This window comes from Geospiza fortis, unplaced genomic scaffold (genome assembly GCF_000277835.1).
Source record: "Geospiza fortis unplaced genomic scaffold, GeoFor_1.0 scaffold206, whole genome shotgun sequence".
In the NCBI taxonomy this organism is placed as follows: domain Eukaryota; kingdom Metazoa; phylum Chordata; class Aves; order Passeriformes; family Thraupidae; genus Geospiza; species Geospiza fortis.
This window is the reverse complement of record NW_005054311.1, coordinates 3212124-3237922: the sequence shown is the minus strand read 5'-3', so window position 1 is coordinate 3237922 and position 25799 is coordinate 3212124. Positions and strand designations below refer to the sequence as shown.

The 25799-nt window shown below is 37.7% G+C and overlaps 1 protein-coding gene across 1 annotated transcript in view; it reads left to right on the top strand.

Annotated features, from left to right (window-relative positions):
- Positions 1 to 25799, top strand: part of MOCOS (molybdenum cofactor sulfurase) — a 185185-nt gene that overhangs the window by 1699 nt on the left and 157687 nt on the right. Inside the window, exons 2-3 of the mRNA XM_014312401.1 lie at positions 3775 to 3864; positions 6454 to 6520. Of these exons, the coding sequence (XP_014167876.1) occupies positions 3775 to 3864; positions 6454 to 6520 (157 nt within the window). The remainder of the gene's footprint in view (positions 1 to 3774; positions 3865 to 6453; positions 6521 to 25799) is intronic.

Sequence of the window (25799 nt, the reverse complement as noted above, 5' to 3'; positions counted from 1 at the left end):
ATAACTGGCAGCCTATAATCAGCTGGAGTGCAGGAATTTTGAATATTTCTCAGGACTCTGAGAAATAACCTGTGGAGCTCAGTTTGGCTTGTTTTGGTGGCTGCAGTAGAATCACAGAATAATGAAAGGTTAAGGAGGGGAACATAGAGTGTCCAGATGGTGCGTAGGTAAATTGGTTATTTTTGGAAGTGATACTTAGACAAAGTTCAGAAATGTGTAGCACCAAGAACAGTTTCAAGGATTACAAGAACATATTTCATAATACCAAAGTAGTAGTCATTTAGCCAGAGAGGAGCTGGGTGACTAGACATGAGTTTATGGGTGGGCTGTGAAGTAGGAGACAGCTTAGTCACTTAGTGCCATGTGGCATCAGGCCATTGTAGGAAGGGTGGCTAGCCTACCTCCAGGGTGCCTCTCTGTGCTTCCCCTCTAGACTGTCCTCTGGGTGGTAGACATTTACACAGCTTAGTGGTTACTAAAAGATTTAGTTCAAGTTTCAGTTCATCAAATGATGTCTTTCAATTTCTTCTAAGTCAGGTGGAGTCTCATTTTAGGCAAGTGTGCTTTTGTCAGAAGCAGATATATGGCTCACAGAGATTGATCTGGTAGTTTGTCTTTGCCTTGTATGTTTTGCAGGTTCTCAGGCTTTTGTGCAGTTCAGTGCTCTTGCTTGACCTTAAACTCTAATATTGAAATGCTCCAAATTAAATTATCTTTTTTTCTTTTAAGAGATAGAAATGCTCAGTTAAACTGGCTTTTATGAGGCTGTATGTAGGTGTGCAATCAGGAAGGTTTTTTACAAGGGGCCAAGAGCACACAGATATGGTAAATGCTATGTTAACAGGTGAATTGTATGACATAAGGAGATCAGAGAGCTGGGCTAGGATATTTTCCAGAAGGACAGACTGGCTTGTATTGGTTCCCAAAGAGTTCCCCATGTAAAATTAATCTGCAAGGATATTAGCATATGAATATTGCAGCTTATGAACCGATACTCTGGCTGAATAACTCTCCATGACTAATGCCAACACATTGCATGGTTTTTGATACTTGTATTAAAAAACCCTACTTCTGAAATATGATTTTATCAAATAGTTGGTATATTATTAGACTGGTGAAGTCAGTTACACGCTCCAAACATAATAGTATGTAAATTAAACTAAAAGTTAATTTTGCGTTTTCCCTGAGCAATGAAACGATGTCCTGATGGATATTGCATTTTAATGTTCTTTTGGTTGATCATATTATATTTTCTTTTTCCTGTTATTTCCCATAAACAGTATCATTTCATAGTGCTGACAGCCTATATACTAAATACCACAGTGAAACAATGGGAACTGTATTGTTCTCTATATACTGACAAATCTCTGCTTAATGTGCACTCAATAAAGATAAAATAGCAAATATTATTAAACTAGGGGAAAAACACAATGAAAGTTACTAATATGTTTTTTTCTGTTGTGTTATACATGTGCCACTGTTTTTTTTTCTTTAAGAATACAATTTGGTTGAAATAAGACAGCAAGGAAAAACTACATCATAAAAGTGCAATAGCAATGAAGATATTTGTTTCAGTGCAGCCTCAAAATATGAGAGAGCCCATTTCTTTTTTTGAGTAGTGGGAGAGAGTATTAAATGCTGTTCTCTGTTTTCAATTAAACAGCAGCATTAAATATAAAATAAAAGTTTAAGAATTAATAATATTTCCTTCCTGAGCCAAATTTCCTCACAGATTTTAAAAGTATTATACCCAGAGGAGGAGTTTAAAAAATGACTAGCTGGTTTTTATACTTCCATTTCACAGAACTGCAATATTGTCCTTCATCATGAGCTGCATAAGGAATCAAACTTGAAAAACCACTTAAGAGGCCTTTACCTAGAGGTCTTTTTGTCCACATTGTCTCACAGGAGTGTTGGTCAGGATGGGAAGTGCCTGTCCTTTGTCAGTGGATGGTTTGTGTTTGAGGAGCTTCAGCTGGTTGCCTGTTTTTTGCTCATGCTGTAGGGCTGTGCAATGACTTCAGTGCTGTCTCCATCCTTGGGGCTGGAAAGGCCCAAACACAGAAGCTGCTCCCAGAGGAGCATCACCTGGCTGTGCTCCTGGTGCCCATGAGAGCCAAATGGTGCCCCTGTGGAGGCTTTGTTGGGAGAGTGTTAGCCAGGGTGGTTCCCTCAGGACTGCAGTTCTTCCACCTGTGTCTGGCTCAGGGCTGCCTCTTCCCATTCTCAGGCCCTATCCTGCCTTTCCCACCTCTCCCAGCTGTAGCTGGTGGCTGTGGGCTGCCTATTGCCCTGACTGCTGTTGTTGGAGCTAGTGGAAGTTGTGGCTGTTGCTCCATGCTTTAGCTCCATCTGAGGGCCTGTCTGAGCTTTTGGGGCCAAGCTGCTGGTGGCCGTGGAGAGCACGTGTCCTGCTGGAGGGAAAGCTGCTGTCCCCTTGCTGGCAGAAGCTGTGCCACAGTGCTGGGCAGGGGCCTGGCTGTGTCCTGCCATGGGTTGTGTGCTCTCTCCCTCCAAAGCCCTGCATTCCTGTGGAGAGCTGAGCAGCTGTTGGGAACGGAGCAGGACAGACCTCCATATGCATTTTGACCCCTGAGTGCTTATGTATGCTGCATCATACTGCTTGGGAGAAACTTATAGGATTCATCTTTTTAAAATAAGTAAAAACCTGAAAAAACTGTACAGCTAATAAGTTCACCCTTATTTTTTTTTTTTTGGCCCTTGGTTTTGTCCATGCACCTTAAACACTTGGCTGACTTTAAGCCATCATTAAGAATTCTGCTTCTGCTAGGTACTCTAAGTGAGAAAATCTTAAGGCAGGAGAGGACTCTTCTCTTTTCAAAATAAGGGGTGGATGTCTGGATTGATTTTATTATTAGCCCTGCCTCACAGCTTTACCCACTGGATCACTGCTACAGTGGCATAATATATAATATTATATATTTCCAAGTGTCGAGACGTCTCATTTAAAGCTTAACTCAATTTTAAATCCATGTGGAAAGGGAAGACCTTTAAAATACTTAATACATTCTAACCTTAATCATATTCATCATTATTAAAATTTGAAATAGGTTGAAATACTTGAGGTAAGTGGAATAAGAAGACTAATAAAGAGCATGAAACACACTGGAGAAATGGAAGAATAATTGCTAAACATTAAGAAATCTAAAATGGCCAAACATGAAAAAGCCTTCATTTCCAATAAACATTTATTTAAAGTTTTGCAATAACTTAATAATATAAAAGGAGATTTTAAAAATTAATTGAATGTTAAGTGCAGTAGAGTGGAGAGACATGATTGAATACATTAAAACTTCTACTTGTCCTGTCTTTGGTCTTCAGAAACAATTTAGGTCTTGTCAGTTCTTGAGAGAGCTGCATCACCTGTCAGTAAGGAGATGTCATGTGTTGCTGTTAATAATAGTTATTAGCATTGTGGCAATAGTAGTTTTCATAATGAATAGTGCCTGGAAGTAGCAAGGTACTATGGCCGAAGACACCAGCTTGCTCAGTTTTGTACAGGCCAAACAAAAGGTATTTCTCTTCCAAGGATTGTGTAATCTAAGCATGAAAGGAAGGACCTCTTTGGTTTTGATTGAAAATTATACACAGGTAATCAAAATGTTTGCCTTCTATTGTTTCATCCTTTTTAAAAATTTTCTGCTAGTGAATGAAAAGAGGTATTTGGATGGTGCACTTCACAATGTAATCTGTGTGAGAAAACAGCATTGAATCTTTTAAAAATTGAAACTAGTAATTGTATTTGTATTTTAGGGATTACTTACCTTGACCATGCTGGTTCAGCACTTTTCCCAGAGAGTCTACTTAAAGCTTTTACTGATGACCTCAGAAACAACGTTTATGGTAAGTGCAAAGCAACGTTCCCATGAGTCTTCTCAACTTTCCATCTAAATCATTCAAAACTGAGCTTCTTGGAAGAGACCTTCTGCAGGCTTTTTAATGCTGCTAGAGAGTAGTTGGAAGACCAGTGCTTTTACGAAGGAGGCATAGTCCCTTAGTGTCACCCCTGGCTTCATTCTCTGGTGGCCAAGGACCTGTCTATATTGGTAAAGAAGAAAGATCGAAGCAAACATGGCTCTGTTGCATGACTCTGTTAGGGCACCAGGCTTGGGATAAAGAAATACATTTTTAGCTATAAGCACTGTTCATTCTTTGTGTGTTTTTTCCACGCAAAAATGCAAACCTAGTTTCTTATGCAAGGACCAGAATCCAGAACCAACCTCCTTCTCAGAGTCATCACAAAGAGCTTATACTGTGACTCAGTATAAGAATTTTATTCAGAAGAAAGCATAGCTCAAAGATCCCAAGTGAATTTAGGCACAGAATAGGTGCTATTAGACTTTGCTCTGCTCTGACTATTAGACTTTGGTGCCTACTCAGAAAAGGATTGCCAAAGCAATCCTGTGCAGAGGAATGTGAGTAAAAGTATCTACAGAATTGTGTAATATCTGGGTGGACATTTGACTATTACAGTACCACCTGTAAGTACTTCATCCCCAGATCCTCTGCCTAAACCTTTCATTTCTTTCTGTGTTATTATCTAGCCGAGAAGCACACACACGAGTGATTTTATACAAAGTCAGCAGCATCCATTGTATAGTAAATATTGATACTGTGTGAGACAATTTACATTAAAGTGAGTCATGCTCAACCAGAAAAAAATATACTGCACAGTATTATGCTGTGAGAAGTCCCACTGAAGTAATCAAATTTCCTATGGTGTATTGCTATCTGTGGATCATGTGTCCTTTTTCCTAGTTTTGTGTCTTTCTTGTGCTCCCTGATACATGGAACAAAGGGATTCCTCACTTGGGAACTAGGTACCACTGCTTTACAAGAAAATGCTTGTTCACTTCAGCACTGGCACACATGTGCTTGTCACCTGGGCAAGCCACTTGAGAGCTTTGGGTAGTTTTCATTCTCCATGTGGCATTTTGTCATTTCCCCCTATTCTTTTTCCTGAATGTTGGCAAGGCTGGGATCCAGAGCACAAATTTGAGTTGCGCTACAAAATAAGTGTTATTCTTTATAGAGATAGGGGCTTTTTTTTTCTGTTATAATAAAATACATTGATTTGATTACATTCAAGATCTCGTATTCAAGTGCATGCCAGTGATACAAAAATTAATGTTCTGTCACCACAGACATTGTAAAGTGAAATGTCTGCGCTCTGATCTCAGTTATTTCAAACATTGGGCTCAACCCTTTTAATAAGTACCATCTGTGTCAGAAAAAAAAATCATTTGTGAATCAATTGAGTGTTTGTGAATAGAAATAGTAGTACTGCCAGTTTGGAGCAGATTTGCATAGTACCTATAATGCTATAGGAGAAAAAATTGTATATTTTTATTGGTATTTTAATCTAAAATGATAACAAGAGCTCCAGCATGGTCAATTATTTTTTCTTCCAGTTACCTCTCATACTCTAAGGACAGTAAATGCTATCTAAGGATAATATAGGAAAAGTTAATTTAACAAAGACAAATGTGAATGAAGGGTGAGTTTGACTTGCAGCTTTTTTATTTTCTTGGTGACAATCCACAGACCTAAAGAACTGCAGTTTAGCTGTTGCATGTGTAAATGAGGGAAAGTAAAATAAGTAAGAGATAGTCTCACTTCTAAATTGAAAATATTTGAATTGAAAATTACAGAAATGCAACATCAGACATGAAAAGTCTAAGTTTTGGATTTGAGCTCTAAAGTTATTATTTTCAACACCTTCACTCAACAACTTTAAGTAGTGTAACTTTCAAATTTTGAAAAGAGTAGCTAATATTGGAGCCTACTGCAAACACTGTGTTAGTATAGCAACTTTTTCCTTATTCCCTTTCCAAACTGTTTTTACATGTTCTCTAAGTATTTGCTAATAGGAAAGTGTGCTGTGTGTGGCTGACTATTGCTTTAATCTTTTTTGCTCGAGAAGATAAAATCATACTGTCTTAATTGTTATATATGCTTGTGCTGAGCTGGGCTAAGGTGGCTACTAATTTTGCAATAAAATTTGTATTTCAATGAATTATTTGAATTTCAGACACTAAAAAACCAAGGATTAATTCTTCTATCCCATCATGATTGTCTGTTATCTCTAGATCCTGTCTTTTGCTTCTTACCTACTGCACAGGTATGTTTATGAATGTGCATTCTGTCCGTAGTTTTTCTAGTATGTTTGTGCATATGCAGTTTCATTTTCTTTTTAGGGGAACTGCCGAAATATTAGTAAGAGATCCAGCTGAAGTTTCTAGGTCTGTCATAATTGCTTTACCCTGTTGTATGTCCCTTCTCTTGCCTAAGGGGCTACAGGGAATTGCTGTGAAGTACACATTGAATCTTTATCATCTTTTGGGCTCTCTTGGTGTAATACTTTGATAAAAGAGAAATTTAATAGCAAAATTGTGATTAATGATTAATTTCTGTATCTCTATTGTCTCCTAGGCAACCCTCACAGTCAGAATATCAGCAGCAAGTTGACATATGACACAATCGAGCATGTTCGATACAGGTAGAATAATCTTTTTTTTCAGATGTTGTATGATGCACTTGATACTTTTCATTTTGGTTAGGCCTGCAATGTTTTGATGACTTTGATGTGATATCATTTTCTATGGGTCATCTGTAATGCCTAAAGGAAACACCTCACTCTTAAAACACAAGGTATTTGGATATGATCCACTCAAGTCTTGGATCATATCAATTCTTTTTCTCCCAGATGCCTAAATCCTCAAAGTCCTGTAGTTAATTTAGTGCTGTAATACAAGTCCTCAGTTTTAATTAAGATGTAGGACTTGGAATTTCAGAAGTGATTATTAGTAAGATGGTATGGTAAGATAGTAAGGTGGGACTAGATGCAAAGACATGTTAAAATTCAGATAAAATTAAATAGGGTGTAATGGCTTGTGAGAATTTGCAAAAAGCTTATGAGAATGTGTACATTGTTTTACAGCAGGTACTTATTTCCATTGGAGTAATAAAATACCTTTTAAAGCAGTTTTAGTATAACTTTTAAGAGTAAAAAGAAAAAAAGGTAAAATTGGTTGTTGGGGCTTCTGGGTATGGGCAAGAAAATGAACTGAATCTCTAAACAAAGTATTCCTTTGAAAGCTCAGGATGGAGTGTGCTGAAGGTACACATCTTGCAATTGATTTGTCATGATTTACATCGTGATAAAATATACCACTTAGGCACTTGGTTATTGGTTTTAGTGATTTGTTTCAGAAAACTCTTGCTATTTTATAAAATACATTTTTATCACAGAATATGGATGCTTTGAGTTTATTTCCCTGCTTTTAATGACACACTTAAGGCAAGTAAAGAATGTAATGGATTCCTATTTTATCTTCTTCCTTGAAAGTAAATATTTCTCCAAAACACATCACAGAATTCAGATCCAATAGTATTGTAGTGTTCATAGTTGTAATGAAGATAATCTGTTGCATACCTTTCAGCTGGATTTTCTTGGACTGTTTTTATGGGAGTGTAAAAAACTCAAGAATTTCTGGTTGGGTGCTGCTGCTGGCTGCAATCTGTTTCCCCCTTCCCATCACCAGCTTTCTGGAGAAAGCATTTCTTTTTGCTTCTGCCACAGCCCTCTCTTAATGCTGTGCAGGATGACAACCTATTAATGTATGGCCAAATGAAATGAAAGAGACTACCCATGAGGAGTAGCTGTCTTCAGAAGCAGACACTTATAGCCAGTTACAGCAATACCCACAGTCTGCAGAGTCTTTTGATCAGACCTGTGTGCTTACATGCAGAGTTAGCATTCTGATTTCCCTTTACTGAGTGCTGTTGCAATGTTGCTGTTTCACAGTTCTACTTGTGAAGGCACAGTAGGAAGTGCAACTGTTTTTAGAATAATTACTATTGTACTGTGTGTGCTTTGTTGTTAGAGAGTAAGGAAATAGGCTTTCACTGTGTAAAAACCTAGATCACTTGAAAACAACTTATATCTTCAGCGTGTTTTATTTTGGATGCTGCTTTAAAAGAGCTTGAGACTTTTTAAGGGCAGAATGGGAGATGACAAGAACATACTAGTGTTAGTATTGAGGGATTTTTTGTGTGTTTTGTTTTTTAAAAATGCCCTCTGCATCCGAGTGAACATTTTTTGATATTACACCTGATACAATTTTTCATCTGTCCCTAAAGAAATGCAGCCATTTTTAAACTCCCAATAAAAAATTTAAAAGCATAGTTGTCAAAAAGGCACAGTCATAAAAATTCAGGAAGAAAATGCCTCAAACCTACTGTCAATAAGTCAGCTATCCAAAATGCAATAAAAGTATATTAAAAATCTATACCTCTATGCCATTGCAGCTAATCAAAATAAGCAGTATGACAAGACAGGGAGACAGGCAGCTCTGTTCTGCATCACAGTGCATAGATTGGATTTCCTCAGTGAAATTCAGCAGGTAGTTTTAGAAATCTTAAAATTAGTTGCTAGCTTGTAATTTGCGCATTTGGCTTTTGGCACATGTTGCAGTCAGAAGTATAGTTTTTTTCAGTGTTTGACTCCAAGACAATGCTATTTTATTTTTTTAAATTATTTTTTAAATTTGATTTTCCAAAGTGATCGCACAATCAACTAATTAAAAATTACCACCAAACCTAATTTCAGATTTATATTTGCTGATATGGGTAACAGCAGCATTAGAATAGACTTTCCTAATCTGTCAGTGTACACCGTTCAATGGTACAAAGCTGAGGGATTTGGTTTTACCTTCATATCTGCTTGACAGAGAGAAACCATTCTTAGAATGTGGCTTTGCAATAGAATAACATAAATAATTACATAATTGAGTCAGTGGATGTTTTCTCTGATCTACAAAATTATAAAAAGATGCTTTACCTCTTAACCAATTCAAGTGCAATGAGATTAGAAATAACTATTTTATTCTTAAAAATATTGCTTCTCTTTTCTTAATGTGGACAACTGAGTGATTTTAAGCATTGTGCATACCTCAACATTAACCATGAGTGATGCTGAAAAGAGGAAGCAAGAAATATAATAAACCTTACAGAAATGTATTAAATGTATGTGGCAAAAGGTTATAGGTCCTTTTTTATTTCTTCGCTTATGGATGTATGGCACTGCCATTGCTCCACTTCCACACAGTTGGAGAGCAGGAGTACAATATCTCCTTATGATGCTGCAGTTAATGTAACTCAGAAATTCATTATACTGAGTGTTAAATAACCCTTTTCTCATATGCAAGCATTTAAAAATACTAGATTTCTGAATATTTTAACACATTGTCCTTGTGGGTCTTGCACTTGCAATATCAAATAGTGTAGCCATGTCTTGTAACTAGAACCAGACTGAAGTTTGAAATCTGTGGTAGGTTTAAGATATATAACAGGATACTTTTTCATGTATGCACAGTGTTGTAATAGAATTTTGATATTCATCCTTGAACTTTCAGGTCCTATGAAGTGTTAAGCTGAATCATACTTTGGGAATTCAAATATATATATTTTTAAAAAGGCCAGAAATTTCAGTTATGATTTTGGTACCAAGCATCTCTTAGACCGTGGCAATATGTATATTACAGAATTTTCTCACTGAAGCTAAAAGGGTTGGGCATTGAGCTAAATGGAATGAAGTTAAAATATAGAACCAAAACATGTATTTCTATAAGGGCTTCTCTCAAAATATGCTGTCTAAGTGAACTGTGAGAGGAGATTAATCAGTACATACAATCAAAACCAGGTACAGTGGACATGCACAAAACTACTGTAAATGGCTCAGTGTTTTAAAAATATATTTGATTCTGTGGTAAAACACACAGGTGGAACCAGATTTTGCTAAGGAAGCAGTGTCATAAGTGCTCTTTATAATTTCATTTGCATTGCATTTTTAGAGAGCGTTTCATGATAGCAAGATAGAACTTTACATTCCTTCTGCAAGCATCATACCTTGCTTATGAAATAAGCTTCCCTTCCAAGTCTTTTCTTTAAGTTAATGCATTTTGAAATAGTGTTTTGTTCAAGATAGGGATTTTTTTTTTTAATTCCTGGGTTTAAGCAGTTCCATGTCTGAAAACAGTTATGTTGGAACTGAAACATACATGAAAATGGCTTGACCTTTCCTGCACAGTAAGAAGCAGTAGATACAGTATTTTCTTAGTATCGATTTGTTCTTTGCAAAGGTCATTGATGGGAGACCGTATGGATGAGTGACATCTGAGCGCTGCATCCTGTCCTCCTTAATGGCACCCATCAGCTTGAAAACCTTGTTTCCAGTCTAGGGTGGTTCAGCCCTTCTGCATGCTTCTTTTCGAGCACCATTTGCAATCACTGCTTTTCCTGATCCCACTGCTCAGTGGGACAGCTCTGAAGTACTACAGTCAGTGAAGTCCAGCAAAAGGTCACTGTGCTCACTGCAGTGACACTGTGCATGTAAATGAGAGAGGCATTAGAAGATAATTAGGAATAATGGATAGGTTTTTTGGAAGAGTTTAAGTAAAAGGGCTGATCTTTTCCTCGTGGTTCATGAAATTATTTAGGTGCGCAATTAAACAACCCCAGTGTGCCCCAGTGAGTGGCTGATGACCCCACTGTGGGCTCTGTCATGTGCTGAGTGACAGCACAGCAGGGGCTTTGGTGCAGATGCTTCTTGTTTTTCCCTCAGCCACACCTAGCCTTTTGTGCAAAGGACTCCATTTTATAAACAGCTGTTTCTATGAGTCAATCTATTACTTTTGGAGGGTTTACTCTTTGCAATCTTATGCAAGGTAGTAAAAAGCTTCTGGTCAGGGTAACACGTCGTTTTTGAATGAGTTAGGAGACTGTTTTAAGAACAAGTAAAATCACTTTGTTTTACTTTGGAACTTTGCTCCTGGACTTTCAGCTCTATTTTAATAAATTCATTAATCATTAACTTGATGACCTGAAGCTTTAGAAAGGAATTTGCTAGTGCCTTCTGTTATTCTTCTGGTAGTCAGCTTTATACTTTCATATATATGGAGAGTAGCAAATAAAATTGGTACATGCACTGTCATGCTCCCTGACTAATCTTTGTTGCATAAAGAGTCAAATCTGGAATTCTTCATTTATTGAAAGAAATAAATTCTTCAGTAAAATAAATTAAAAGCTGGAGGTCAAGATTGCTAGTTTATGAGCAAAAAGGATTAAATGCTTCTGGGAAATTCTGAGTTTTATTAGTATGGGTGGCTAGAATGTTTTGCATAGAGGTCTGAAAAAGACTGGATGCAACCTTTTTTTTTTTCTCATTCAGAAAAGAACCCCTCAGGACTCTGCTTTTATAATATGTTTGTGACAAAGCAGTTATGAAGACTAAGTTTAAATGAGATCTTTCTGTGCCATTGCTCTCTAGATAACATTCAGAGTAGGGAGAGTGGTACAGGCTTACTTGGATTCAGGCCACTGGTTTAGTTCACATTTTTTTTAAATGCACACAGCCTTGATGCATCCTCAGCTGCTTTTTTGGCAGGGACCCATGGCCTCTGTGCCCACGGGAGGTCTTTGAAAGGGCATGAGCTGATGAATGAGATAGTCCAACTGGAGCAAAACACTGAAAAAAATAGTGAAATTTCTCCAATGCAAATTCCTTTTTTTTTCATTTTATCAGTCTCTTTGTCTTTTTCAGGATTTATATGGAAGCTTTTTTTCCCCTCCCAAGGGTATGCAATACTTACAGAAGAAATGAAGTGTTCCTCCCTCTTCTGGGTTTGCAGCTGCTTTTCCTAGGAAGCTGCATTGTGAGACACCAGTGGGTGACTTTTCTGGTGACGTTTGTGTTGCCTTGGATGTTCAAGGAGCAGTGACATTGTCCTTCCTGGCTGCTGGGAACACTAGCAGTTCCTTTGCCAACTCCAGGGGAGCCTGACAACTTCATTAGTGGCTTACATGATTATTTGTATTTCCAGTAAGGCTTTTGGAAGACCAGATATTTAGCACAAATATAATTTACGCCATCCCCTGTGTGCACCTGTTGTGCTTGACAACTTTGTTTTGGCTTCAGTGCATTACTGTTTCTCAGCACAAGTTATGTACCATTGGAGAGGTGCTCTATCTGACTGAAGTCAAGAAATTTGGAAATCCATCTTTAATTATGTATGTTGTTCAAAATTCAGCTGGTTTTTTTCATGTCTAATTTTTTGAAGCCTATGGACACTTTCTGTTTTGCTCCATCTGAAACTGACTCAATGATCCTGGAGCAAGAAGTGCATGACTGACAAATTTTAATTTGTGCTGTTCATACCTTATTGTCATATTTAAAATCATAACTTGGGGAAATACTAATTCATCTACTTTTTTAGAAACACAGAGATAATTTATTTCTGGCCCTTTTAAAATAGTCTCTAATAATCTTTCTGTGAAGTTAGCAAACCCAGTATTGAGCTCCATTTTGAATCTTATTCATTCTGCTTGCAAAGCAATATGAGTATTTCATTTATTGTTATAATTAAGCTGTTGAGGACACAATAAAGCATTCCCAAGGGCTTCCATGGTGCCTGCCATCTCTGTCTCAATCCATCTGAAATTCCTGGTATCATTGCTGCTGCAAGACAGTGTTTTGCACACATCCTTTATTTTCTATCTGAGCCCCGCCTTCCTGCACTTTTAACTAGCAGATTTGAGACCTTAAAAAGTCATCATTTGCACTATGAGTCTTTTCGCTCCTATTCAAAATTCTGGCTGCCTGTTCTGCCTCTACTTACTGTTCTGATCCTTAGTGATCAGGATTTTTAATACTTTAAACAGTGGTATCCACTGAAGTAGTTTTATTATAAAGTCCACCTAAGTGAATAGCTATTAGTGTTGCCTATGTTTTTATTATTATGAATAGGGGTTAATACATTACTTACTATTTAAATTTTTGAGTATATATATTTTAACTACTGGTGAACTTTCATCTCCTCAATATACCAATGTATTCAGGATCTTCTGCTATTTTTTTCTCCAGAAGCAGATATGATGTGCAAGCAGTAGTAACTTTGAGGTAGATGCCTCTGCAGTGTTTGAATGATTTCTTCACATTTCTTTTTACTCTCATTTCTGATGTAACCTTAGAATTATCTTCTGCCCCTGATACATCAAGTGTAACTGTGGCTGTCTTCTCATCTGTGATAATGCCAGTTTGCTCTGTGCATTGTTCCAGACTATCTGTAGCTCATCTGGTCTTCTTATAGGCCAACATTTACTTTGTCAAATGATGGCACAAGCCTTCAGCTCCCTTTCTCTAATGAGCAGGTTGTTTACAGCAGCCGTGCTAAATGCCATAGTCCTAACACTGTTGGATTTTTTTGTCGTTTGTTTTTGGTTTTTTTTTTGTTTTGTTTTGGTTTTTTTTTTATTTTGCTGCCCTCTCCAACGTGCTGTCTTGCTGAAATTCTCAGTTAATATCCCTTGTCTCTTAGCAGTTTCTTTCCTCCCCCCAGCACTGAGACTGCACCTGGCTGCAGGCAGGTGCCAGCTAGCTGTGTTAATTAAATGTGTAACAGGTTGTTGCTGAGGTCATGGCTGCCCTGATGAAAACTTTTCTGTGGCAAAAGTCAGACGGCTACACAGCTTCCAGGCTGCCCAGGGGATGTGTTAAACACCACAGGGAGCAGAGCCAGCAAAGCACTGCTGCAGCAGAAAATCTGAGGAGGAGGAAACTGCCACGGGCAGTGGCTGTCAAGGGGTGAGGGTGTGATATAACCCAACTGTTACAGTGTGAAGCAGGAATATAATCCCAACCATTTTAACCTGGACAGGGATGAAATGAGTCTCTGTGTGCCCAGTAGGGGTTTTAGGGTATCAGGTTTTAGAACAGCCAGGTCAGAAACATATCCCAGCTGATATGGTTAAAGAGTATGGGAATGCATGTAACCTTCAGGATTTTGTGTTCATCTCCAGCTATTATAGAGTACTTTTCATCTACTGTTGTTGATCTTTCCCCATTATAAGGAACAGAATACTCCCTCTTACACTGGATCTTGAGAAACCAGTGTCCTTTTGTTCCTACACCCAAATTTTGTGTTGCTTATAGGCTTTTGTGCTCTGTTCCACTATTAACCCCTTCTGATGTATTTAAGTAGAGGAGACCTGTTTTCATAGGCTGAACAAGATATACTCCTCTAGATACTACTTCCAAAATGCAATTTTCATCCCCCACGCCAGTCTCAATGACTCTGTCTTTGGGCTTGATCCAAATTACCTTAATCTTTCTCAAGTACGTGACCATAATAGAATGGGGTTGTTGAAGTAAATCCTGCAGCCAGGCAATTGAGGGTTTGGTAACTGAGATGGAATAAAAGATTCTTGAAATGATGGTGTGACCTCAACAAGTATTCTGGGCACTATGAGAAGACCAAAAGTGTTGTAAAGCTTAGGAAATGGCATGAGTATTTCAAACAAATAGAGGAAATCAAGTGGCACAACAGATTTCCAGAGAGAAAGAAAGAACATCTTTCTGGGAATTCTTCTAGAGTGTAATAAATTTGTTGGAACATGAGCTTTCTTGTTTGTTTTTGTTATGAAACTTCATGCTAGGCTGGAAGTGATAATGTGGTCCATAAACTGGTTGATACTTACAACAATGGAGCAAAAATCAAAGAAGATTGTGAGATTTTGTACAGAGAGATTTTGTTTACGGGTACCACAATGACTTGAAGAGAAAATAATTTGATTAAACTTGATCACTTTAAGCATTCTGTTCTTTGAAGCTAAATGCACTAACTTTAATTGGTAATTTGAAATAATAGCAAATAAGTACCTAAAACTCAGATAGAACTTTGTAGTGTATGCTGGCAGTATTAGTCAGTTCCTTCTAACTTTTATTATTCTATTGTTTCTCTGCTGATTGCATTGATTCAAGTTTCTTACCTGTTTTAAACTTTATTTCTAGTTTGAAGGTTGTAAGCAAAGATGGTGTCCTTGAAATTAAAGGCTCCCTTTAAGAAGCAGCATGAGTCAAGGTAAAATACAGGAATATGAAAGATAAACAAAGCAAGACTTTTAAGAGAGCTATCTCCTTTATATTAAGGTTAATAACACTTAGTGAATCCAGGTTTAATTTGCTAGGTTTTATTAGTGTATTTGGTTTGTATCAAGGCAGAAGAAAATTGCATCATTGATATTATTGAGTGCCAGCTCAGTAACATGTTGTGAATAATTTAGAATTTATTTCAAGCTTTTGGATGGTGAGACTGTTTAGAGGAGTTTGATGTACTTACTTTGGATTTTATGTGGAGACTCCTTAGTCTTGTAATGAATCCAGTGATCACAGGCAATGGTTCTCAAATGAGCTTTTCAACACTCAGGTTTTCTCAGCCATCCACTCACCACTTCTTTTAATTTGTCTGTTTTTATCTTTATAAAAGGGTTTAAAGTTTCAATACTTTTTTTTGCAAATACCTGTCATGTGATAAAAAGGAGATTTTAGACACATGAAACACTTTTTTGCAAAATCTGTTAGTGGTCACAGACCAGATATTTCTGACTTGCGAGTAAACTGTGTATGAAAACAGTATTGCTTTACACGAAGGAAAAAAAATGAACACAAAACTACAAAAGGATGAAAGATATGAACAATATTGAAACTGACCTCTAGAATATAAGGCTGAGGCTTCTGTACTAACAAGGGAAGCACTCTGCAGCAGAGGTGTGAGGCACAATCCTAGTTACTTTTCCCCTGCTAAAAAAATTTTTGCTGACCTGTTGGTTCCAAAATCCTGGTGCCAAAATCCTATATGTTGTTGAATTCAGTCTTCTTTTAAGAGCGTGGCTCTCAGGTAAGCTGGGTGTGAAACTTCCAGTTCAATGACTGTCCAGTTAACTTGCAACAGGAGAGAGAGATCAGCCTGCCAGTAAGAACTTGTCCCAAGATGCATACAATCTTGCTGTGAATTCATAAAAGCTGAAAGTTATTTTATTTCACACATATCTGTGTTCTTGTGAAAGGTGAAAACAAGAATCCAAAATGTTCTGTTAGACAATAGCTGCCTTGCACATCTTGCAGGGCTGTAAAGCCTTTAGTCCCACACCAATACACTGCAACCCCCAAAGTCCCCATGTGCAAGCTCACTGGTCCTGCCAAGGACCAAACAGCTGGCCACATATGTAAAACTTTATGCCAAAATACTTAATGTGAACTCCATCAATGTCCTGTACACTGTATAATGGTTCAGTAACATACTTGAGGAATGATTCCTTCCCTGCAAAAGGTATTTATGGACAGTTTTGATAATTTGATTTTTATCTGCAATCATGTAACAAGATGTTTACAATAATTGTTATTACAGCCCACCTTGTTAGTAATTTAGGTGTTACCATGCTTTGAAGCTGGAATGAGACCAGTTGATGGTCCTCTGAAGTGTTGTGGCTGAGACAGTGTATGAAGGCAGTGACTAGGCAGAGCCTAGGTTGAAACAGACCTTCTGACTCTTCTTGGTCATGTTCCAGCTATGTAAAGAGTACAAGCAGGTAATTTCTGCATTATTGTCCATGACTCCAGCACAAACTGCCTGTGCTTTTGATGAGCTCAGTGTGTTGCAGGTCAACTGAAAGGAGTTTGTAAATCTGTCAGCAGCAGCTTACCTCAGTCAAGGAAGTAACCTAGACAACCATGGTTCAATAATTCAGCTAACCAGACCTGCCTGAACCAAAATAGGTACGGGCAGTGCCTCTCCTCCTTCCTACTTGGCTGACAAAGTTGCTCAGATGAAGGAGGGAGGCCTCCAGCATTCCAGGAACACTTGTCAGCTGTCTTGAGTGGCTGTCATAGTAAATGGTATGCTCTTGCTTGTTTTAAGTCTCCTTCTCTGTCCTTTGGGTGGGGGAAAGTTCTGTGCTAACCTATGTATTGTCTGAAGGCAGTGCACAAGGGTAACTCTCTGTCCTTGCTGTATGGGACCTAGCCACAGTGATGAGTTAATGCTGCTTCATTTCTGAGAGGAAAATAAAATAAGCTGGTTTACTTTATAGGCACACATAGAAGCAAGATAGTTTTTCAATGCCTTGAGCCATACCTGTGAAAATTTAAAATCAAAGCTACGTCATGTAGCTCGCAGTAGAGGTCCAGATACAGATGACTTCATCTGAAAAACCATAGAACATTCACAATCTGCTGTGAGTTTATCTGACCGTGTTTGCCTATTTAAACATCTAAATGGGATGGGATTGCCATAGCAAATAGTACTGGCATTTAGCTTTTCTAATGAACTTCAGAATGAGTTTGATGAAGTATGCTTTTCATATAAATTGGAGTTAAGCTGCATTGTCAAAATGTGGTACTATAGGTGGTATTCTTAACAATGAAGTGCAAATGAAATTCTATCTGCTTTTAATTAAATAAGCACACACTCCACTGAATTTTGGAAATTTAATTCTCTTAATCTGAAGTCTCAGGCGCTGAACAACTATTATAATTTGAAAGATAGTGCTGATATATTTCAAAGCTGTTTATGTTCAGACAAAATACTCATGTTGTTTTCTTTGGTAAATTTCGGGCCCTTTTGATTTCCTCAGGTATTTCTTTTTCAATTGTGTGAAAAAGAGATTAAGTAAATTTCCCCCTGGTTGTAGCCCATGAAAATCAGAACTATAAACACTTGAGTATCAACAACAGGGCTAAAGCACCTGGTATCTGCTGCTGGAATCTGGAATACTGAGAAGGATTTTGCTTGTGGCTGCGCCCTGTGGACAATGCAATGAAGTGTGTTGCTGTATATGAGGAATTCATGCCTGGCAATTCAGAGCTGTCACAGGCCTTGCTAAGTGGAAAGGGATTGATCACAAATTCTGGCTGGGTGCCCTGCCATTTTTAAACTCTATGGCCATGATAAGATGCTGGAAAGCCAGTCGGCTGAAGATGTTCCTATAGAAGGATCATAAGACTTGAAGGAGGGAGAGTTCCCTGACAAAGTCTTCTACAAGATGTAATAAATTCACACTTAGCAGCGCTAATTACTTCATTTTCAGTGTTGTGAGAAGGTGTGTACACCAAATTGAATAGGAAGGGAAAAAGAGGAAAAATAACTGTCAACATTCATGTAATACTGTGGTTTGAGTTACAAGTCTTTTAGAGAAATTAGTATGTGCGTCATCCTTTTCCTCTTTCTTGACTTTCAGTATCGTATGATTCACATTGCTCCAAACAAAAAACAAAGATGGATAGAGTCCTTTAAGGATAAGAAATACAATTTTATTTGGCAAGAGTACATGATAGAAAGTAAGGTCTAATTAATTAGCGAGTATGTAAAAAAGAGTTGCTGTTTCTTGAGTTTGGAATAGTCAAATTTGAATGTTCCACTGGAGGGTTTTTTTGCACACAAAGACCTGCATTCAAACTGTTTCAGAACCATTTATAAGAGGTAGCAATCTTTTTGAATATGTTTATATGTGGTTTATGTGTTTTGGAGTCATCTCGGTTTTATTTTCACAGCCTAAAGTATTTTTTCACCTCCATTATAAGTAATTTAAAACCAGCAGCATATATATATTTGATATGTCACTTGCTTGACTTTCATTTTCAAGTCTAATTGACGTTTACTTGCAATGAATTTGAGCTATCAAATCTCTAAAACCATTACTGTAGCAGAATCACTCTGCCTTTAGGGTATACTTATATTTCTACATTAGCAGATTTGTGTTTTGTACCTATATAGTGAAATTCCCTGTATAAAACTCAAATAAAAGAAATGGAAATTAAACACTCTCTTTTTGTTCCCTCTTTCTAGATGCAAGAATTTTGCTCATGTGGCTATGCTGACTTCTTATCATATACCTGAACGATATATTAACTATGGCAGTAGAACTAGCTAAATATGGAATTAAGCATTTGGGAAAACAGTATTCAAAGTAACTTTTCAGGAATTCAGAGTTATAGTGCACAATTAACAGCTTAATGGACCTTTACATTTTCTGAGATGTTCATTTTAAATGAGACAGATTGCTTGGCAATGTTTAATAAAAATTTCTATTACAGTGTATAAAATGAAGACTTTGAAATTAGGCATGTTCAGAAGCAATTTCTCTGAAGCATATGTGGGTTGCTACAGAAGGAGAGCGTGTGTGAACTTGATGGCTTAGAATATAATCACTGAGGTTCACAGCATATTGTAAGTAAAAAAGTTTGTAAGTTTAAAATTTGTGAATGGCAACTGTCTGTGAAGGTTTAATCACAGCAAAATATAAGTGTTGTTAAACTTGTTCTTAGAACTACAGTGAAAGAATTGCCCTCATGATTTATTCTTTGTAGCATACAGATCAGTGTCACTTTTTAGAAGGAAAGGAAAAAAGCAGCAAAGCATTATTTGATGAACAGAGGTCAGCAGACTTACCTGATTGGGCATTCTGTGTTTGAAGACAGCTTTTAAGGGAGCTATGGGATGAGTTGTCACATAAATAATGCTCTACCAACTTTGGTCACATGCTGTTACTATCTCCCATGGGCTCCTTCCTTGCCTTTTCCAGAGGTACACCTCTGGTACCAGCAGACTGGAGCTGCTGACAGTCATTTGAGCTACACCAAATGCCAAATGTGGAGCTGGAGCAGTGGAGACACACACATGTGCACAGTACCAGCTGTGGTGAAGACAGGTCATTCTGGGCAGGCAGCAAGACAGGCCAAATGGATGTGGTCGAAACCAGACTTACAGCAGCTCATGATAATGCCTGTGGCACATGGCATGGCTTGGATCTCTGCTAGGTTGGGCTCCTGTCTCTGAGAGTGGAGTTGTAAGATGGTGAGTACTGCCCTGCAGTATGGTCTTCTGTCTGAGTGGATGTTCAAATTGCTTGAGACTTGCACAGATTTGGTGATCTGAGGCTGGAAAATCCAACATTCTGGGTATCACTTGGTAGAGATCAGCTTTCTGAAGGGTTTGCATAAGGAAATTTTGTTCTCAACTGGTCCCATAAATCATTCCCACTGTTAATGGTGTCAGAGGAGTTGTGGTAGATGGATTTTGCTATTTGTAATTTCAAAGCTTTTGGGTCTAGCACAAGGAAGTGTGTTGCCCAGGAAAAGCTACTGATAGAATGTAAAGAGGAAAATGAGAATCCTAAATTCTTCCTAGAAAATTGTGAGAAGATTATGATTGAGTTACACAACAACTTAAGGTCTGTTAGACCTATTAGAAAATGAATACGTGTTCTTCCATGCATTGGTAGTCCCACTGCCACTAAACTTTCTGAACTTACAGTGTTTATAGCTTGTTGAGCACAATCTGTTATGCTAATGTTACTATATTTTCTTATTTATGTAGGTAATTTTAAATGGAGCCTCTCACCATTGTACTAGGTGTTTTGCAGAAAAATTAAAAACATAAATTGCATAAGCTACCTGCAGTGGATACAGTAAGCTAAGGCTGCTGATAAAAATGACCACAAAAGCATGTAGCTGAATTCTCTGAAACAAAACTAAAGAGAGAGAAATTGATGCAAGTCAGGAGAGAAGAACTGCTAGTCAGATGCAAAAATGAAACAGTGACTCTCTGTACTTCCTTCTGGATCCCAGCAGCAGTTTGTACTGGGCCAAATTGACTAATGGACTAGAAGTAGGATTCTAACAAATTTAATCATATATTTTCTACATTTCTTGAATGAGTGTTTCCTCCCTTTTCCTCAGGCTCTCCGCTCTAGATATTTTCTTATGGGTTTGTCTGCTGATTTCATAACAATGCAAAGAGATTATTATGTTTTCTTTCTGCTACTGTGGGCAGGTGATTTGACTACAGGAAAGAGCTTTGTAGTAGAGCAGCATTATATGCAGAACCCTGGTTTTGTGCTCTTTTATACCTGAGTAATGTGTGTGGTGTGCCTAGAAGGCTGGTAATATAAAGGGGGAAAAAACCCCAGCAAATTCAAATTTGTGGGTGGTAGGCTACTGAGAAATAAAACTCTTTGGGCTTTACATATGCAATTCTATTTCTGAGAGCAGAAATAGGAGCAGACTGAGATGAGAGGCCCTAAAATAATTTTGAAAACCCTGAGGGCTTCTATAGTGCTATGTGGCTGCCATGATTTTATTTTTATTGGTTATATTTTTCTCCATTTCGCTAGCACACCTTTTAAACCCAAGTTTTATAATAAATTCTGGTTGAGAAGTATTTCAGCTATTTTCACATCCTCTTAATGCTGAGCTCCGCATTTTAGGACTTTCGACATTCTTTTCTGTCCTCTTACTTCATAACATGGGATAAGACTGATCGCATACTGTTATTGCCCAGAGAAGAGTTACACTTTAAGGAGAAAAGATGTACTGCCATTCATCACTATTTTCTATGATCTTCAGTCTTTTTCCTGCTTGTTTGGTATCCAAAGTATTATTTTCCCATTTCATAGACTGCATTGGTTTTACCTGACTGTTTTAACTCCTCGGCCCATCTTCAGTGATTTCACTGTCAGGCACTTCACAACATATTTTCCAGTTTAAAAAAAAAAACCCAAAAAAACTCTATGAGCTCACTTATATCCTCATATTGTCTATGTAAAATAGATTGGCAAATCAGCCCTGCTGCTTCTGAGGAGCTGCTAGAAATGCAGCAGGCTTCAGGTTCTTACCTGGTGCCTGCCTTGAAAAAATTTGAAAAGGATGCTTTGGACATGAGAATTGTGTCATGGCAGCAGATGTTCAAAAATACTCTGCATTTAATACTGCTCACCTACTAATAACAAGACAAACTCAAACACCAGAACAGGATTTAAGATTCCAGGTTTTTTTGCTTCCATGGGACTCTGGGGTCTTGCACCTGGCTCTGTGTCTTATGTCTGCAAAAAAACTTGTGTCTCTTGTGTTCAAGAGGAATGGTGCTTGTATTGACTGTGAAATTGTGAGATTGTGGGTGTTAAAGCCCACAGCTGTGACTTCTGCTCCCAAGAGAAAAGCTGACAGTCTCTGTATATATTAGGAGACTTGTGGTATCTCCCTTTTCATTTATGAATGCTTCTGGATATACACTACTAGTAAAGAGCACTGTAGCTTGTTATTAGGCTCAAATGAGCATTTTGCTTGACTGCCTTGCTTGGCTCCTGAGAGGTGGCATATACCAGCATCCTGCTCACTTTTTCTCACTGGATGTAGTTATGTGAGTCTATTTCAACTGCAGCTGAGAAACTCAGTATTTATTTTTTCTTGTTCCAGCAGTCTCTGAGACTGAGACTCTCCCCTCAGTTGTACTGATCTGAAATTTGACAGCATCCTCAGGAAGAGCTTGAGTTAGCGATCCTACCAGAGGTTGTGACATGGCATAAAGTTCTTCCTGTCCCCCCAAAAGGCTGTAATTACCATTGGAGTTTGTCTTTATGATCCTTTGTGAGGTTTTTTTGTGCTGATTTGCTTCTAACAACAGGACAGAGAAGTTACACCAACAACAGAGAATTGAGGTTGGATAATCAGAGGCAAGGGAATGTATGAAGTAGAAAAATACAAAGTATATCCTATGCAAGTATGTCTAGGATGTAGTCCCTGAGTATATTTTCCTAAGCAGTCTTTTCTACCTAATTTGGCCCATGGGTTTGAAGCTTCACTTTTTTTTTCCCCTGAGAATGCCACTAATCATTGGTCAAGAGACTTGGTCCCTAAACACCTCTTTTATCCAATTATTATTAGTTATATGGAAAAGAAGTACTAAGTGGAGAAGGAAGAGGCACATTGTCTTTTTCAGCTAGTTTATGTGATACTGGAGTTAGCATGAGCTTCCTGGTCTCTGTCTTGCATAATAAACAACTGTGGTTCATTTTTAATGGGGTTTTAGCTATTCTGGGGATTCCTTTTGTCTCCCCTAGGGTGTTTTGATCTTATATCCTTTGTGAAACTTGGAAACCAAAGCCACAAACACTTGTGTGTTCAAGAAAACTCATTCTCCCCAAACCTTTCCTGTTCAGCATTTGGAACAGTTACCTGTGAAGTTTTCTTACTGTAGTAATTGCACAGACTCATAATACTGTGAGGGAGTTGTACCTATTTGCAGCAATTGCAATATCAATGTCAATTTTCTTCTGCCTAAGTCGCTGGAATTGGTTTGCTGCCAAGCACAGTGCACTGTTCTGGTAGAATATTTTATCCCACAAATGTCTGTAATATCTAAAGCTGTTTTTCATAGTGGATAAATAAACTGATGTGGTGTCTGGGTTTTTATCCAGTGAGAATCGATCTGGACTTTTGTTCCTTTTATCACTGATTTTAAATTTAATTATCTACATGTAAGCATCTCCAATTGATCACACAAAATAAATGCCATGCAGCTTTGAGCACAAAGGATTGGATGGTAGCAGTTGCACTGTTTACATCATTTGATAATAGCTGTAAGTCTGTGTGTATAAATTATGAGGTATCAGCATCCTTCATGAGAAATGGTCGCTTTGGTTTTATAGTCTGTTCCACATGCACAAAGCCAGAGTGTCTGTGCTGCTGTACGTGGACTCTGATTTCTGTTGAAAGCTTCAGTTGTCAGGAAGTATTTCTACAAAGCATGTAGTTTGGACATGCTGTAAGAGGTGGACTATTCAATTAGACTTTTGCACTGAAATCTGTGCGGGTGTTATGCATTTTGGGATGCATGAAGGTATGTTGCCAGTACCAATATCCTTTTCCCCTGCTTTCCTTATCTTTTGTAAGCTCCTCATAGGACTTCTAGACCCTTACTGCCCTCTCTGGACTTGCTCCAGCACCTCAATGTCAGTCCTGACCTGAGTTTTGGTATTGTACAAGTTGGTCAGTTTAGTTACCTTATTTTAAGTATCTCAGGTTGAGATTGGTATCTAAGGTAGGTAACATAAATCTAGTTTTTTAGGGATAACTAGTTTATGTTTCAATGTTAAACTTAGGTAAAGTGACTCTAGTCCCAGAATCCAAAAAGCATTATTTACTCTATACATATCTGATGCTATAATTCTTTCTACAGAAAGAAACAGACATTTGATTAAACACCTGGTCCAGAATGTGATAACCCTTATATTATGCAGAAATTTAGAGCAGAAGAAGAAAAAAAAGATAAGAAAGGATTTTTTTTTCAATGACAGATAGAAATGACTGAACCAAGATTGATATTGACAGCTGTTTTAACTGTTGTACCTCTAAAAGTGGCAAAAATAGTCACTGTACTATATTGCAGTAATCTGAAGGAGCAGTGACTTGTGTAAAACAGTCTGCCTCTAAGAAAAACAAGAAGATGTAGAATATTCAATGCAAAGCTTGTCTGTGTTTGTGGGACACAGTCATCTCAAGCACCATTAGTGCTTGTTAAGGATCAAAGACAATTCATTGCAATCAATGGAAACTGTAAGATGTTGGTAGATTTAGGACTACTCATGCCCCTTATGATTCATGGGGGAGCAAGGGGGAAAACCAGGCTGTTCTTTATCACTGTATTTCTTTCCCTTCCAACTCTGGGGCAGTAAGTTTCCTATAAGTACAAAGAACTGTGTTATGGTTAATTTTAATAGCTGTAGTACATGTGAGTGGAGACAAAACATAGTGTGCTCTCTGTCCTTTAAATGTTACACAATTGCCACATTATTCAATTTGGAGTCCAACCTTAAAAATCCTTTTGCTCAGAAAATTGGGAGTCCAGCCTTTTGCTTACAAAAACAGGGTGTAACAAAGAAGGTGTAAAACTAGAGTTTTGTTCCCCTTCACACCGCTACTTTGAGCTTTCTTTTGCAGAGGCTATGAAATAACAGTTTAGTCAGAGAAAATATAATTCTCAGTGCAAAGCTGATGGTTTAAGTAGTGAGGTGGGAATATATGGTGGTACCATGCATCCCTCTGCTGAATAAGTGAAAATGAGAAGAGCTCTTAGTTGCAGAAGCCTTTTCATTGTTTTTTTTTTTTTCTGTGCTGTAGCCACTTCAGGGGAGAACAAGTGGTGATAGCAGAATATCTATCTATGTGTTAATAGGCTGTTCCTTAGCTTCTTTTAAATTTAAAGATTTTTGGAACAAAATAAAATTATTGGAGAAATAAAACTATTTATTGAATGCATATTATAAAAAGAAACTTGTTAGACAATCAGACACTGTTATTTTCATATGCAGTAACATATAGCTGTAAAGCTTTCCCACATATTAGAGTTGTGGCAAGAGTTTAGGATATTTTAAAATGTTCTTCCCTTAAGAGAATGTGCTAGACAGCTTTTTTAGTGGTGGTGTAAGATGAGGCAAAGGGCTATAATTTTGCAGTTACCCTTAGGTGTACAAGCCGTGACAGAGTAAAATTTTGCCCCAGCTCTCAACAGTGCAAGATGGACTTCGGTGTTAAAGATTAAACCAAGAGATCTATCTGCTCACTGCTTATTTTCACAAAAACCTTCCTCACTACAAATGAAGTCAGTGGGTATGGGAAAGAGGAAAGATAACCTCACCTGTACTGGGGTTCTTAGGGCTACACCTCAGCCAGTGCTAATTAAAGAGACAAAGCTTCAGCTGAATATTTCATTTGCACAGGACAGTCCTCTTATCAGAAGCAAAGAAATTGATATATATAATGAATATTTTTTCTACCTCTGTTTGGGTCTATTTAAAAAGATTTTATTTTTTGAGAAGTCTGGGAAGAAAATTAAAAGAGGGAATATATTTCTTACCTAAAACCCCCCAGTTATTAAAGGAAAGTATTTAGACATATGAGTGTGAAGGAGCCCCAGCTACCCTGGCAAAATGTAGAATAGAAAATGTTGCAAGGAATTACAGTCTCTCCAGTATTCTGCCTAATTAGCATTAGGTGTGTTTGTAGATGCAAATACAATCTTCCCTTGTGTATACTTTGCTGTTCACACTCAGAATTAAATTCATCCTTGGGACAGCTACTAATGTGCTAGCTGCATTGTTAGTACATT